A 16542-nucleotide genomic window follows, 5' to 3' on the forward strand; every position below is an offset into this window, starting at 1 on the left:
CAGCCGCCTGAGGGAGGCGAGAGCAAATGGGTTTTAAGCATTTACTTCTTCTGAACAGCTACAAAAAGTTTCGTATACACATAAATAAAAAAAATCAAAGGCTAAATTTCATCCTTTGTAATGCTAGGAGAGATGAAACCACGCCATTATTCATTATGGATTGGCTGCCTGTTTATACCTGCGTTGTGGGGGCTTTGCATGTGTAGAAGTCCGATGTTTTGTTCTTTACAGGAACCTTAGCTTTGAACTGTGAATTAATCACCTCCATTGTAGCTTTGCTTTGGCAAAGCAGTTTGTTAGCTCTGGCCGTGGTGTGTCGTATTCAGCTTAGACAGATTTTGTAATTTTAGCTTCTCAGAACTTTCCAAGATAATTTTATGTTTAAAGCAATACAGTGTTGCAGTTATCTAAAAATGAGGTGATTGCTTATGTAATAAATATTATGGTCAGGGCTAATTACCATGATAATTGACATCGGACTATGTACCTCATAAACAAAGAAGTACAAGTTTCAGTCCTCAAAACTGCATTTAGATGACCCTGTTGCACAATCCACAGAGTGGAAAATAATTAAAGGAAATATAACACACAATTCAGCTATCACATAATTGAAAGTCTTAATAAAAGAGGTAAAAAGAGGTATTCTAGAGAGAGGCTTCTTCAAATACTACAGAAACTCCACTGAGTGTCCCAGCTCATGACTTTATCTGCTTTAAAGGTATAACAGAACTTTTCATTTCTGTGCCAGAAATTCAAGACTCCAAAGCCTTTCTTTGTTCATTGTTAAATTTTGGCAATAGCTTCTTATCACAAAAAGTCTCTATTTTCACTTCTTAGTCATGGAATTGGCTGCTTTATAACTGCATATAATGTGTTTGCAATGCTGTGCTGGTGCTGCTACTTCTTTGTATTTCAGAGAAAGAGCTATCAACCTTTAAAAATAAATTAGGCTATCTGCTAATATTTTAATGTGGGGAGAGAACCAGGAAGAGGGAAAAAAAAATACAAATAACAAGGCTTATCCAGGAGATCAAGAAGTTACTGAAGAAAGAAATGTGCTTTCAGTTCCTCAGTCTTCATGGATTAATCAGTGTGTTCATGCCCAGGACTAATCTGTCATTTGAAAAGATACATTGCAAAATGTATGGAAACATTACTCAAGTTTCCATGGTCATATCAATAAACAGGACTGTAATAGTTCCCAAATCTAAATTAGCATCCATGGGACCATAAATTGGCAATGAACCGTAATCAAATAACCTTATCATCGAGTAACCTGCATAGCCATGCACTCTCTGATTCAAACGGAAGGTTTTGCTAATATTTCTGGAGAGAAAATACAAAACGAAGCTGTTATCCTGCATAATCCCTCCACTGCACCATCAGTGGGTGGATTTTTTTTTTATCTTGATATGCTGCTGCCCTGATTATAAAACCGTTCCTTCCCCACCATTTTTATCCAACACAAGGTCTAAGACTCACCTTATCTCCAAAAGGAAGAACTTGCCCTTCCTTTCTCTGGGCCAGTCTTTAGACACTTCCTGTCTTACACAGCAATACTTGTCCAGAAGAGATGACAACATTTCTTCCCGCTCTCTTCTGTAAAACAGGTGTGGTGGTTTCTGCTACTTCCCTCGCATGCTTGTTAATATCCTCCACTCCCTGCTGCGTCATGCCAGCTTCTCCAGCAGGTCAGCAGGGAAGTCCTTCACTTGGCAGTGCATGGGGTCATCGGCATCAGGGCGAGCTACCCGTTGGGGTTATGATGCTGTAGGGTCCCAGTCAAGGACCTTTGTCTCTTTACATGGAAGACTTGGCAGAAGCAGTAGGTCATCTTCACTGCTCGTAGAGCAGCAGCAGGCGTTTCTGCACCTGAAGAGATGAAAGAAATATAAGGAAATTCCAAGGTACAGGGCAGTAACAGGGAGCGCTTTCTCCTTAACAACATTTTATGTGAAGGTCTGGGTGTCCTTCATTTGGAGATCACTGATTTGGTGTTGATCTTGTTAGGTTTTGACTGAGAGGTATTTGGGAACTTCTCACCCTACATGCAGGTTATATAGCAGCTATAGCAATGCAGAACTTCCCTTACTGCATGCATTGACCTGCCTGGATCAGAGTTCCCAGTCCTCTTTGATCCCCATAAACCCAGCTGTACTGGTGCCACTCATTTCCATGTGAGTCACATCCAGCTCAGACAGACAGCTCAGCTACTTGCAGGAGACTTTGTATTGCCTCGGGAGGCAATAGTAGTTTTAATTTATTTCACTTTTACTAACAAATCCTTAAATCCACATCCCTCAGTTTAGTCTTTCTCCCTGTGCAGTGCAACCCAGGGAGTGAGTATATGAGCCCTGTTTGCTCCCATACGCATTTCCTGGGAAATAACTTGCATCAGTTCTTAAATTGCTACAGACTCTTTCATATTCTGAAAAGTGCCTGGGGAGCAGGGTGAGGTCCCAGAACCAGGACAGGTCCTACAGGAATCTGCTTAAGACTTGGGAAATGGGATGGAGACCTTTAGGGTGAAAGAAAGAGAAGGGAACACCTTACAGTGGTGTTCCAGGCAGACGGGCAGAAACAGCTGGGACAGCATTGTATTTTCAAGAGGCATTTTGTATAAACATGGTTTAGTTACAGTAATTCCTTTCCAGGACAAAGAGGCACACTCAGATATATAACGTATAACTTCAGTTTTAAACAGGTTTGTAGAGGCCTTCACCTGGCCAACTTCTCGCTTACCATGAACAAGTAGTCCTGGAAATCCTAAAGCCCTGCAAGTTCTGTGTGTGGAGGCAGAGGCCCTGCTGCACACGGGTAGAGCAGGTGGTTGGTGTGGATACAGACAGTGCCTGCAGGAAAACGGGAAGCTGTTGGAAAGCGAGCAATGTGGTGGGTCGGAGCCATGAGCTGGAGCCTGGCTGGAGGTCACACTTCACCCCTGTCAAGCCATGCCCCCCACGTAGCAGCAGCGATCCCAGGCCCCGCTGGTCACTCCCAAACCCGTGCTCAGGCCCCGACCCGGGGCAGTGGCTCCCTGAGGGCACTCAGCGGTGCCCACGGCTGACCCCTGAGGGCTCCCGCGGCGGGGCCCCAGCACAGGCCAGCCGCCCTCGGGGCACAGCCCGGGCCAGCCGCGCCGCCGCGAAGCCGAGATGGCGCCGGGCCTCGCTGCCCAGCCCGGGAGAGGGGGGCCCTCCGTGGGCAGAGCCGCCCGGGGAGGAGGGAGCCCGGCCGGCGCCCGCCTCGCCCTCCCACGCCCGCGGCTCCGGCATGGACGGCGGGGCCGCGGCGGGGCCCGCGCTGCTGCTGCTGGCGCTGGCGGCGGCGGGGGAGGCGGCGGCGGTGCTGCGGGACGGCGGCTACGAGGGGCTGCTGGCCGCCGTGCACCCCCGGCTGCCGGAGGACGGCCGGCTCCTCGCCCGCCTGCAGGTAAGGCGGCGGCCCCCGTGGCGACAGGCCCGCGGCTGCCTTGGTCCCGTGCTGGTGGTCACCGCCCGGTGCCCCCCGGCCCCGGGGGGGAACGGTCCCGACGCGTCCCTTTAGCCGCCACCAAGCTCGATGGCTCATTTTGCCGGTCTCCAGAGAGGCAGCCCTAGCGTTTATGTCATCCTCGACGGTGAATGAGTGCTTCTAAAGCGGCCCTGAGATGCCTGAATGCGAGGTCTTGCAGAAATGGGACGATGGGATGATAGGATCGTTGCGCTGCCTTGATCAGATCGCTGAGCTCTTTTCTTTAATGTTTGCTGGCAAATGCCGTAGTCAGGACCGATCGCAGAACGAACATACTGCTTAATCCAGTCAGCCTGTTTTTTTCCATTGTTTATTTGCCAGGACATGATCACTGAGGCTTCTTCGTATTTGTTCAATGCTACAAGAGGAAGGGTCCATTTCAGGAGCGTGAAGATTCTGATACCTCCGACATGGAAAGACGAGAGTTATGAGAAACCAAAACACGAGACCTATGAAAAGGTAAGGCTCAACACCTGGTGCAGGGAATAGAGCACACTAAAAAAATCTTTTAAACATTTATTCGTGTACCCAAATGTACGCTAACTTTTAAAAAGTGATGTGAACAACCATCCGCATGAGAATGCGCTTAAGAACAGGCAAAATCATGATCTAGGAACCACTGCTAGTAAATCCGCAATTAACGAGCATCAGTAACAACACAGAGCTGTACCATCCTTTTGGTTTTAAATGAGAAACAAGAGAGTGCTGAACTGCAAGAAGCTCCATGTTAAGTCTGTCATAGTCCATAAACACAGTCCTTTGCAGGCTGTTTAATTATATTGGAAACCTGGCCTGCGAGTGGACTGAATACCCTTGGTCTGAATATCCTGTCTGCTCTGAATATCCCTGTTGTTACTCAGTTTTGTTTCTCTACTTTTTTTCACATTTATGACAAGTCAAGGACCTTTGCTTGTGAGTTCCAGTGTTTTGCTTTGTTGTGGTTTTGGTTTGCTTTTTTTTTTTTCACTCTTGCTTTCTTAACCTATCATCCCTCTAATAACTCCTGGCTGGCAGTTGTGCTGATGACAGCAGCAATACTTGTCTAGGTGGAGTTCCAGACTTATTAGGGAAGGTCCATCTCAAAAGCCAAGGAAATCCAAAAGAGCAAAGTCAGCTTGTTGCTACAGAGGTAGAAAAAGAAGCGGGGACTAGTTCATAATGGTTAGTTTTCTCCGTTTATTCCAAACTTTGTGTAGCTGGAATCCAGGAAATGGGATGCACATTAATCTGTGTTTTAGCTACATGCATGGCCACTGGTACTTATGACCAGCTCCACAAGTAAGAGATATTTGCAGCAGATATTACAATATATTTTCTCACTAGGTTGTATAATAATATCAACAAATCCTTATGAAAATGTATTGGTCGTCAGAAAGAAGACTTTCCACTTGAAAGGCCCTTCGAAATTGGACCTGTCCTTGTGTTTACACCTGCAAAAACATGTAGATGTGGATTCTTCCTCATTTGCTGTTTTTAAATGGAAAGAAGCTAGCTCTGTAAAAGATGTGCTATAGATTTGTAGGCATACTGCAGGTGGATACAGGAGACCTCAGCAAAAAAAGTGCATAGAACTGTCTGTTTTGACTTTAAAGATGATCAGTCCCTTAATTTGATTAGTTTAAGGCTGATCATCATTAATAAAACTGAATAGCATATTTGGATTTTATATTCTAAATTAAATTAATATTGGAACTTGCAAAGAGGAATATTTTATGTTCCTTCTCTCTTTGATGTTTCCTGCCAAGAATTTTAAGCTAATACATGAAATAGCAGTACAGAAAGGAAAAGCACGACTATGTGCAAGAAAAGAAACACCCCTTTCAAGATCACTGGGCTTCTGGTGAAAGGGCTTGCTTGGCTCTATTTTATTACTGTAGTCAGAAGTATTTTTTTCTAAGAAATGTGTCTCATATGTGAAGAGCTTTAATAAAGGAATAAATACAATAGTCTCCCACTTCAAGCTTTCATTATGCTGCTGGGAAATCTGTCCATAATCTGCTGTTAGTCTTTCTGTGGCAGAAGGTAGGAGCTCTGTTATAGGCTGGGTGGTATTACATTGGATCATGTACAACAGCAGAATACTTCTATCGTTACTCAAGTTACCTTTTGTGTAATTTCAGGCAGATGTCATAGTGGCAGATCCTTATTGGAAATACGGTGATGATCCATACACCCTACAACATGAAGCATGTGGAAAAATGGGAAAATATATTCATTTCACACCTAATTTCCTAGTAAATGATTATTTGATGGACATCTATGGCTCACGGGGTAAATTCCTTAAACCATTTACTTCTCCAGCTTGCCTTTAGCAGTGTAGAACAAAAGACAGAAGAATCCTGAAAACTACATTGCATCACCCTTTCCTGTACATTTCCTGCACACGTCTCAGTAGCATGTGCTGCTGTGCAAAACCTGTGCTAACTGCATAAAGATAGCCTTTTGTTCCTAATCCCACACTAGTGTGGTTAATGGAAAATGAAGTTCTGGTTTGTTGAGGTTAGTTCCACTTTCAACATCAAATTTTTAATTAAATTTTGATGCATGTTTTACTCTCATGTAAGTGTATATTAAAAAGTATTGCTGCTTCGTCATACACTCCTAGAGTCTGAATTCAAGCTCAAACAAATGATGATAAAAGAAGCCAATTCTAAGTGATGTAAAATCTAAGACTTTCAAATGATGTTATTTGAAGTTAGACACACTTAGGCACAGATGTAAATCGCGTGATATTAAAACTGTGTATGGCTGATTGTTGCTGGAAAGGTGCTGGTCGGGAAGTCCCTGCTGTGGCGTTGCTGATTAGTTCTGCAGGCAGTGGCTGACTCCCGTTACAACATCTGCCCTTCTGTCCTCCCTGCAGGCAGAGCCTTTGTGCATGAGTGGGCCCACCTTCGATGGGGGGTGTTTGATGAGTATGACACTGACAGACCTTTCTATGTCACTGGGAAGAATCAGGTTAAAGTTACAAGGTAATTCAGCATTTTTTCCTTCTACAAGCCCTTTCTGGTGCACTTCAGAAAGCTGCCTGATCTTTTTCTATGAACTCTTGAGGCATTCCTATTTCTTTTAGCCCTTATTTTATCCATCATTAAATATTTTTCTTGCGTATGAATAGAGCACATGATTTTCTCTGCATTCATCTTTCCACATTTTTGTCGTTGATGGACTGGCAGTGTTGGTGAGCATTACATTTTTCTGAACTGACAGTGGAGACTTAACCACTTCCAAGCTCTGCTCCTGGAGAGGAAATGGTGCTTGTACAGAAATCCTTCCCATGCTATTTGTCTGTTCAAGCTTTTCTGCCACTTCCCACCTCTCCCTTCTCTGGGTACATTGCAGATATTGGACTTTCCCATTAAGCTTCTCAGTCTCTCTTCTTCAAACAACTTTTTTCATCTTTGCTACTTCTGCACATATTCACCCCACACACTCACCAGTGCAGGAATGCCTGACTCTACCTGCTTTTCCTTGCTGTCCATATGGCCAAAGGGACATTGAGAAACAAAGTTTTATTATAGCACATTTAACCTGGTAGCTCACCAAGATGGTGCCTGTGCCTATGGTACACCAGCAAGCCATTTACAGGCGTTTTCTAGGATACAGAAGCATTTGGAAGAGGTGGCTGCTGGATGGATAAGATTACTTCTGCAGTTGTAAACTTTACATCTGTAGCTGTAATATTTCTACTTAGTCAAGAGAATGATGTGACGGAAAAGTAAAACAAAAAAAAAGATTTTTCTTCATGTCGCATCACATATATCTTCTCACAGTGATAACTTATACAGGAGGTGTGTAGAATATACTGCAAACATCATTAATGTCAGCACTATATTCAGGTAGGGTTTTTAAGTGGAAATGTATTCTGTTTTATCCTTAGGTGTTCCTCTGATCTTACTGGCATCTATGTCTGTGAAAAAAACTCCTGCACTGACGGTAGTTGTGTCATTAATAAGCTATCAGGGCTTTTTAAGGAAGGATGTGCATTTATTCCTGAGAGAAATCAAACTGCAGTATCATCAATAATGTATATGCAAAGTTTATCATCTGTAAGTACAAACATATAAGAACAGATTTCTTTCAATGAAACATACTATTATAAAACTTCATATATCCTCCTTTTAGAAAGGCTGTTTTTTTTCAACTTTTATGTAAGCAAATTAACTGCAACGCATATTGTTAATAATGTGGAACAAAATTTACTGTCAGCTATGTCTCAACTATACAAGAAAATCAGCACTAATGGTTTTCCATTGCTATATTTATTTGTTACTGTGTTGTTGATTACTTCTGATTTTTGTCTACTTGTTTTTCATTTTAGGTGGCTGAATTCTGTAATGAGCATAACCATAACAGAGAAGCACCCAATCTTCAGAATCGAATGTGTGACTACAGAAGCACATGGGAAGTAATTAAAAACTCTACAGATTTTGAAAATAATCCTCCATTGACCAACAGCAGCCTCATTACTCCTCCCTCCTTCTCATTGCTGCAGAAGAGAGACAGAGTCATCTGTTTAGTTCTTGATGTTTCCAAGACTATAGCTGGGGTAAAATCTTTATCAGATGTATTACATTGCACATTTTACTTTTTTTGTCTTGTGTTTTCAGAAACTGTATTCATCTAAAAGTAGTCTCCATGCAGAGATGGAAAAATCTGGCTGCAGATGCAAGGAATCAGTTTGACAGTGACAGAATTTGGGATTGTCTTTTCTTTTGAGGCAGAGGAGTCAAAATCAACATGAATGAGGCCAGGACGGTGATGCTGGTTACTGGCCAGCTGACTGTCAGTGGCGAGGTTTTGAGAGAAATAAAGGACGCTGCATGTTATAGTCTAAGTATTTATGCTAGGTAGCCTGGAACATGAGAAAGATGGACATGAGCTGGAAGGGCAGGGAAAAAAGATGAAGGAACAAAAAAAAATTCCAGAAGAGAGGGATCTGAAAGTCTGAAGACAACCAGTGCTCAACAGTGAGTGGGCTAAGCATTTGATTAGTTTAAGGCTGATCTTCATTGAAATAAAGTGAATAGCATATTTGGATTTTGTATTCTAAATTAAATTAACGTTGGAACTTGCAAAAGGGAATATTTCATGTTCCTTGTCTTTGTGAAGTTTTCTGCCGAGAATTTTTAGCTATTAGTTTATAATTTGCAGCATTCATTATTATTCCACTTGCTTACAGGTCTATTTGTTTTTAAACTTCTTTTATATGTAGGGTAGCTGGATCAATAGATTGCATCAAGCAGCAGAACTGTATTTACTGCAAATTGTGGAAGAAAACTCTTACGTTGGTATCGTCACGTTCAGTGACAGAGGAGAGATCAAAACTCATGTGCTCCAGATAGTCAGCGATGATGCACGGAAACAGCTTGCTTCATACCTACCTACGGCTCCAGGGAGGAACAGAGCAAATGTCTGTGCAGGCCTGCAGCTGGCGCACGAGGTGAAGCATCGCTTCTGTTCACACCTTTGGTGTAGATGGTTTGTTCTTTTCAGTTATGAGGATTTCTGTGTCTAGGCTACATCAAGTGTTTTCTACTGATTATTATGTAGTTTTTGAAAAGAACCTTTGTGGCTTTCCTGTGAACCTATTATGTATCATCTACTAATAATTAAAAACGTAATAGCCAAACTCTTTTAAAATAATGTTATGTGATTGTTGCAATAGGCTTAATGATGCATTTTAAACTATCATGTTATATATTTTTAAACTTTGCAATTTTAGCCATTACAAATTTTATGAGCTATATAAGCTTTATCTTCTGCTTTTTTATATTTTGCTTTCTAAATTATTCTTAAAACGTAGGCTGGCACACTCAGCATTTCTGCATCCTTTAAAGAAGATTTTGTTTGTTAACTTCAACTTCTGTTTCTCTAAAATCACATTTCTTTTGGTCTTGTTTTGCAATATAAATTCATTAACATGGTCTTATTATTGCATCTTTAAGCCCAGTATATTAAGGAGAATTTTTTCCTGCTTTGGTTTACTTCTGCCTGCTGAGTACTGCAACAGTTCAGCAAATGCCTCATGTGAAATGTATTCATCCTGCCCCCAGGATGGGTCACCGCCTCTCTGAATTTGTCAGAGAAATGAAGCAGAAATTTGGGAGCAGCGATGTTCTTTCTTGTCTGATTTTAATTGACTTTCTGCATTCTGGAGCCTGTAGTCTCAGCCTTCTGCTAGGAGAAGGAAGTAAAAGAGGTGCTTCAAGAAAGGGAAGTAAAAGAGGTGCTTACTGCATGGCTACTTGTCAAGTACCCATTTGCAGCATATTCTTATTTTAGTCCTTTTCATTTCTATACCTTATTGTGGTATAAAACTTCCATGGTATTCATTCTGATACAATTTCTTTAAAGATAGTGTCAAAATTAATTGCAGTGTAGATGATATGATATTTATAGCTTCTGCTAATGCTTATTCTTCTACCATCAGGTCATTAGGAAGAAAGAAGGAAATCTGTATGGATCTGAAATTATATTGGTAACAGGTGGACAAGACAATAGTACGAGCAGGTGTTTTTCTGAAATGGTTAACAGTGGATCGATCATCCATACCATTACTGTTGGGTCCTCAGCTGCTAAGGAAATCGAACACTTCTCCAAAGAGACAGGTAAGTATAGGAACAAACCATGACTCTGGTCTTGAAAGTGTTCAACTCAGGTATGTCTAGTAAAGCTGGCATACGTGTAAATTTATGTGAAACTGGGAACCTGACAATATATTTCTGTTTGCAACAATCTCAGGCAGTAAGTCTCAGACACAATTTCTTTCTCAGAAAATGCCAAAGAAAAGCGGCCTTACTGTGACTTGGAGTAAGACTCATTATGAAGTCCCTGCTTCCTCTCAAAGGTGTTAGCAGAGCCACAGATCTAAAAAGAGATTGAAAGCCAATGGTACAGGCAACTAGACTAAGCAGAGAAAATCTAGGTTCCAGATTTTAATAGGTACTAGAGTGTAGTAACATCAGTGAAAATTCAGCACCTAAATAACTTACTTTTGCTAGAGACACTGGATGAAGAATACAGCTTTTATTCTTGCACATAGGCACTTATAAAAAGCTGTCCCTGAGCGTCTGTGTTGGAAATGGCCTTCATTCATGCAGGTAGCCTTGACAGGTATTCAGCTTGATAAGTTGTGCTACTTGTTGAAAAATGTAGTATTGTTATTGCAACATTACCAGGATATTTTCTTAAAGCAATGTAAAATTATTCCATATAAAGTAATCTCAGAGTAGTAAACTCCCTATATCATTCCGATTCAAGAGTCATTTTGAAGCTGCTGGGAAAACTCTGATGAAGAAGATGGTCAGAGGCCATGGTTAAGGGAGGTGGCTGTCCTCCCTCCCTGACAGTTCTGTGACCTGTGGTACATCTTGCGAACCTGATGTAGTTATTGTGTCATGTATAATATGTAATAGCTAAATTTGTAATCAACTGTGCTGTTTCAGGAGGGCTGAAGTATTTTGTTCCTGAAAGGCTGGACTTCAGTGACTTACTGGATGTGTTCACTGGCATTTTGTCCGGAAGTGGAGATACTTTCAATCAATCTGTCCAGGTTTGTCATATGAGCACAGTTAATATTTCTGCTGCCCATTTTTTTTAGATAAAATCAAAATGTAGCAAATTTATCTAGGTGTCCTACTTCCTCTTTTCAGGTGACCACTTCTCCAGCCTGGTGTATAGTCCTCTATTTGCACGTTGAGCAAAGTGTTGAGAGACAATATAGTTGTGTTTAACTTCTTTTGTATAATCTGGAAAACTGTAGAAAGTTCCCTCAGATTCTACTGTGCGCTAGAGTATATCAAGCTTTTTCTCTGCAGTTTACAGAGATAATTATCACCCCACACAAGGTATGGAATGTCATCTGACAATTCGATCCTCCAAGGAAGTCATGAGGGCAAAGATCTGTCTCCATCAGAAATTTTATTTATTGCTATTTTTTTCCTCATGGAAGAGCATGTAGATGGAACTTTAAACTCATAAATCAGTCTTCTTCAGTGTCATGTTCTCTAACAGCAGTATTGCTTTTGAACTGGGAAAGTGGCAATATCCCACATAGCTATATGTTTCTGGAATTCCATCCAGCAGAAATGTAACATGAAAAGAAGGCCACTGGGCCTAATTTTTCTGTCGTTTCTGTGATTCCATGGAACTGTCACTAAATTCTGCTATTTTGTATTTGAAGGGGAGAATAAAGTCCCCATTTATTATAACAGATTAACATTGGTGTGTGTTTTCATTTCTTTTCTAGTCTATCAGGTCTGATATTTAAAGTGGTAGAGTAAGTCCTTCTTTGTCAGAACATGTGATTTTCAAAACTGACAGAATAATTTTGTTTTTGATAGATCGAAAGTGCTAGTGAAAGTATTGGAGGGTACAAGCAACTCAGGAGGGCAGTGACTATTGATAGCACCGTGGGAAGAGAAACCTTCTTTGTAGCCACCTGGCAAGCTGCTGAACCACCTGAGATCAATCTGGTTGATCCCAATGGGAAAAGCTACACCAGCAAGGACTTTGTCTTTGATTCAGTTTTCCATGTAGCACGTCTCCAGATTCCAGAAACTGCAGAGGTACAACTTACGGTCTTTTTTTGCCTTTTAGCAATGGGAGGAACATCCTGACTCTACATTGCTTCAATTCTGTTAAAGTTATGTTAAGAAAAATCATTTAATAGTATGAGATAGAATGGCTCTGCTACACTATGTTAGTATGACTGCTGTTGTGTGCCAAACAGAAACATCTGCTGTGTTCAAGAGCACTATCTGAAGGTGTGTTTTTTTTTATTACTTCACACTTGATTTACAACTTAACTGCAAGTTTCTGAGTACTATCAGTGGCCAGTAGACGAATCTTCCGTCTTGTTACTACTCTAGCATTACAAGTGTGTGGTTTTTCTTTTTAACTTCATAATTAATTTAAAATTACTGCATTGTTTGTAGAAACGTCTTCCCATCATTAAAATTCTGAAAACTCTTTTTTTCCCCATAAAAATTAATCCTTAATTTCTTAAATAGTCCACAGAAGCTAAGAAACTAAGTCAAATCCGATGCTTGTGGTCTTACATGGAATAGTTGCCAAACAATTGGCAAAAGACAGAGGACAGCTGGAAAACACTTCTTCATTCTGAGTTGCATTTATGAGTGTTCCCACTGACAGAAACAAAGCTACTTGAAGGATGTTACTTAGTCTAAGTAGGCTGTCAGAATTTAAATAAGCATAAATTAAATTATCCAAAAGTGAGTTATTTCATTTGAAAATATTTGGTTGTTGTTTTTTCAGGCAGGAGAGTGGACATACACATTGACAAATGTTCACCTGGCTCCTCAAGTTCTAACAATGACAGTAACTTCTCGAGCAGCAAATTCTACTATACCTCCTGTGGCTGTGAAAACCCATATGAGTAAAGATATAAATTACTATCCCAGTGCAATGGTTGTCTATGTACAGGTTAGTCACGGCTTTTCCCCTGTTCTTGGAGCAAGCGTGACTGCTGTCATCAGTCCAGAGAATGGAGATCCCATTTCCTTGGAACTTCTGGACAATGGAGCAGGTAAAAAGACTCTGGGAATATAAATTCAAAAATATCTGGAAAATGAAATTAAAAGGCTCTCCTAAGTGCTACCTTCACTGAATACTGTATGATACAATGCATTGAGACTGAGTTTCCAAGGTTCTGTGGTAACACACAAGAGTGCAACAAACAGTTGGTGGTGTTTCTTGATCCACTTTGATTCAGAAAAGGATTTATGTGCATAAATTAAATACACAGACATGTTCCAGTAATCAGAATTGCGCTGTGTGCATAAGCTACCAGTTGTCATTCAAGCTGATCAAAATGAATGATGTTCAGCACATTGGAAGGTGAGGTCTTTAAAGCTCAGTAACTTAAGAAGCTGTTAGCAGAGTGAAGTATGACCACTTACAGGCAGAAATTGCAGGCCCTATGCTTTACTCCCTCTTACAGTTGTCAAGCAAAGGTGTAAATACCCAAAGGAGTTTGGATTTAGTAATATTTTAACTCATGCATTTGCTTTGCAGAAGTTATTCTGGTTACTTCAGCATGCTGCAAGGCAACAGTCTTACACGCAGTCCATCATATTGGTAGAAAGGATTTTATACAGAGTAGGTAGTTATGAAATCACTTTGGTAAGTTTTGGAGCTACTTCAATAAAGTGTTTTTTCTATATTAAATTTCACAACTGAAAACGATCAGAAGTAGTAACGAATACTCTCTGGTTTGTGCCACCATAGGAGTAAGTCCATAAATGAGAAGTGCGTTTCAGTAATGTACACCGAGCACTTTGGAGGTGAAGGTCCAGCCACCCCATTTCCCCTGAATTCCCAGGCGGTTTCCCAGATCCCAGCTCAGGGGCCCAAGTGTAACAACTTGTGAAATAATAGATGATTTTCCTAAGTTAGCTTTTTCTTCAGTTAACATGCCATACAAAGAGGTATCTTAACTTCAGATCATTGTCTTCTTGAAGTTTTGACATGCAACCAAATGCAGAGGATCTGCACAGGTCTCATATCAGAGGAGAATTTACCTATTATTCTTACATTCTAGTTTCTGTATGTGAATCTAGAAAGCGTAAATAAGCACATCCATTTTCGTTTGATGTTAATTTATGTCATTTTTCTGTCTAGGTTCTGACATTGTTAAGAATGATGGCATATATTCCAAGTACTTGTTTTCTTTCCCTGGCAATGGCAGATACAGCCTGAAAGCTCATGTCCAAGCTAACAGGACTATTATGCCACAAACTGCAATGCTGTGGAGTCATGCCATGTATATACCAGGTTACGTAGAAAATGGTAAGGTAAAGCAATGCAGAGAAAATGATATAGCTATCTATTCCAGCACCTGAATACATCACATCCCTTCACAAATACTAGGAGTAGGCATTAGAACAACAACAGCCCAGCTAGGAGATGTTCAGTTATGAAGGCATTAACACAAAAAGTCTGTATACCCCAGAATATTGAAAATATACCTCAAACAACTATAATGGGGCAGTACCTATGTAGTACAGATAGACAGGGTTTGTGTTTTGTTAGTGAAAAGACTAAACATAGGTTTATTAAATAATAATGACCATTATTACTTATATTCAGTCCTCCTAAATTAAGAACTGTTACAGTATTAGGATATTAAACTCTCCTGTAATTATTCTATTACAAGCAACAGTTACTGCAATTTCATATTAGCTTTCTTAGTAATTAGCACTCTTGAAACTGTAAAGAAACAGTTACTGCACTAGAAATGATTGTACATAATTGAGGTTTACAGATTTTTCAGATTTAAAACAGTATAAATGAGGTGATGTTCAGGTTACTTGCAGAGTACAATAATATGCAAGAAGTTAAGATTGATGAGCATTTTTTAATGCTGTAGGTAAACTCAAGATGAACCCATCAAGACCCCCAGTTATTAAAAGTGATATTCAAGTCAGAAGAGGAGGTTTCCGTAGAACAGCTGTGGGAGGATCCTTCATAATATCTGCAGTTCCGATGGGACCTCATGCTGATGTGTTTCCACCGTGTAAAATTATTGACCTTGTGGCCAGAATAGAAGATGATAAGGTCATTCTATCATGGACCGCACCAGGAAATGATTTTGACAAAGGCCAAGGTATGTTTGTAGCTTGCCAGCCTGCTTCCTACCCAAAGTGAAAGATCTGTAATGGAGTTTACTCTCACTGACACTAGTGGGAATTTTCTTATAAACTATGGTGGTTCTAGGGCTTTATTCTTGCTCTGCTCTTGCAAAGATTTTAAATGGAATTAGACGATAAGCTTTCTGAAAGTTTCAAAATCAGTGCTGGTGATTTTGATGGAAGGCTTACTTTTACTAAGTTGTAGTTTTCTGCTACTCATGGAAGGTAGACATTACTCTGTACACGTAAAGAAAAAGTGTAAAAACATCAGATTTGGTCAAGTAGGAATTTTACTTCTCTTACTGTTATGTCAAAATCGGTGAAGTCAGAAATACTGACAGACTTCAGCGTGGGCTCATGATGACCACCATCACTTCTTCATTTCAATGCTGTGCTGTGAGAAATTGAATCATTCAAGTACTTAGCTTAGGTAACAAGTTTTTGCAGATCTATCCGGCATGCTGCATTAATTTTTTATGGTGCTGAACTGACTTATGAAGAAAATACTAGGTAAGTAGTATTTTGGAAGTGTTTTGAAAAGAGAGTATTTGGAAAGAGATCAGAAGTTTGAACGATAGCTAACACACAGGTGACAATATCTTTTAATATTTGTATTTTCAGCTGCAAGTTATGAAATCAGAATAAGTGAGAGTCCTCTGGAACTAAGGGACAGCTTCTATAACACCACTTTAGTGAATACTTCCACTCTATCACCTCGGCGTGCTGGCTGCAAAGAAATATTTGCATTTAAACCAGAAGCTTTTACAACAGGAAACATAACCATAACTTACGTTGCAATGCGTGCCGTTGATGACGTTTTTCTTCATTCTGAGCTGTCTAATATTGCGCAAGCAGTAAAGTTTGTTCCCTCAATGGTGTATCCCACTTCTAACATGGAGTTGAGTTTTTCAACAATATTGTTGCTAGTCTTTGGATTACTAACAGTAGTGTGTCTTACAGTAAGCACAACCCTTTGTTTAGTAAAGAAAAAGAAGACACTTTCAGAAAATGCAGCTAAGTTGCTTTAACATGAAGTGTCAGAGCTTGTTAGAGCTCCAGATATTTAAAAATATTTATCTGCTTTGACTTGGAAAAGTAGATATCCTACAATAAACAGAATAAATAAGTAATCACATTCCAGATATTGAAGTGATTTGTTAGCCATATCATGCCGTCTATGAATTTGATAACAGAAGGCTTGGTTACAGTAAAACAAGTCGTGTGCTGATAGCTTGTACCACAGAGATGCAATATCTGTCTATGAACTTACATGTGTGCTGTGCAATGTCGTAGTCTATTCTTATTGTGTGGTGAAAACGTTGTAATTAAATTGAAAGAGATACTGAAGACAGTGTGCCTTATTTAAAAACAGAAA

At 40.3% G+C, this 16542-nt stretch overlaps 2 protein-coding genes across 7 annotated transcripts in view; one reads left to right on the forward strand and one right to left on the reverse strand.

Moving 5' to 3' along the window:
- ODF2L (outer dense fiber of sperm tails 2 like) overlaps positions 1 to 2881 on the reverse strand; it is a 60695-nt gene extending 57814 nt beyond the window's left edge. The window contains exons 1-2 of the mRNA XM_080602987.1: positions 2743 to 2881; positions 1483 to 1872 (exon numbers count right to left, since the gene is read on the reverse strand). The gene's annotated coding sequence lies outside the window, so the exon portion shown is untranslated. The remainder of the gene's footprint in view (positions 1 to 1482; positions 1873 to 2742) is intronic.
- Positions 688 to 16514, forward strand: LOC308199193 (calcium-activated chloride channel regulator 2-like). Of its 6 annotated transcripts, none has more exons than XM_080602982.1 (14): positions 688 to 718; positions 3835 to 3972; positions 5634 to 5784; positions 6377 to 6485; positions 7394 to 7562; positions 7835 to 8062; positions 8729 to 8956; positions 9947 to 10124; positions 10962 to 11068; positions 11859 to 12083; positions 12793 to 13063; positions 14158 to 14325; positions 14906 to 15142; positions 15789 to 16514. In XM_080602982.1, the coding sequence occupies exons 1-14, from the start codon at positions 698 to 700 to the stop codon at positions 16193 to 16195; spliced, it is 2637 nt and encodes an 878-aa protein (XP_080459108.1). In that variant the 5' UTR covers positions 688 to 697; the 3' UTR covers positions 16196 to 16514. The 6 variants fall into 6 exon arrangements, with proteins under 6 accessions (XP_080459108.1, XP_080459111.1, XP_080459112.1 ...); XM_080602985.1 differs by lacking the exon at positions 688 to 718 and adding an exon at positions 2686 to 2704; XM_080602986.1 differs by lacking the exon at positions 688 to 718 and adding an exon at positions 2771 to 2892.
- Positions 16515 to 16542: the final 28 nt, after the last annotated feature.

Source organism: Anser brachyrhynchus (assembly GCF_964034855.1).
Source record: "Anser brachyrhynchus genome assembly, chromosome: 8".
Classification (NCBI taxonomy): Eukaryota; Metazoa; Chordata; class Aves; order Anseriformes; family Anatidae; genus Anser; species Anser brachyrhynchus.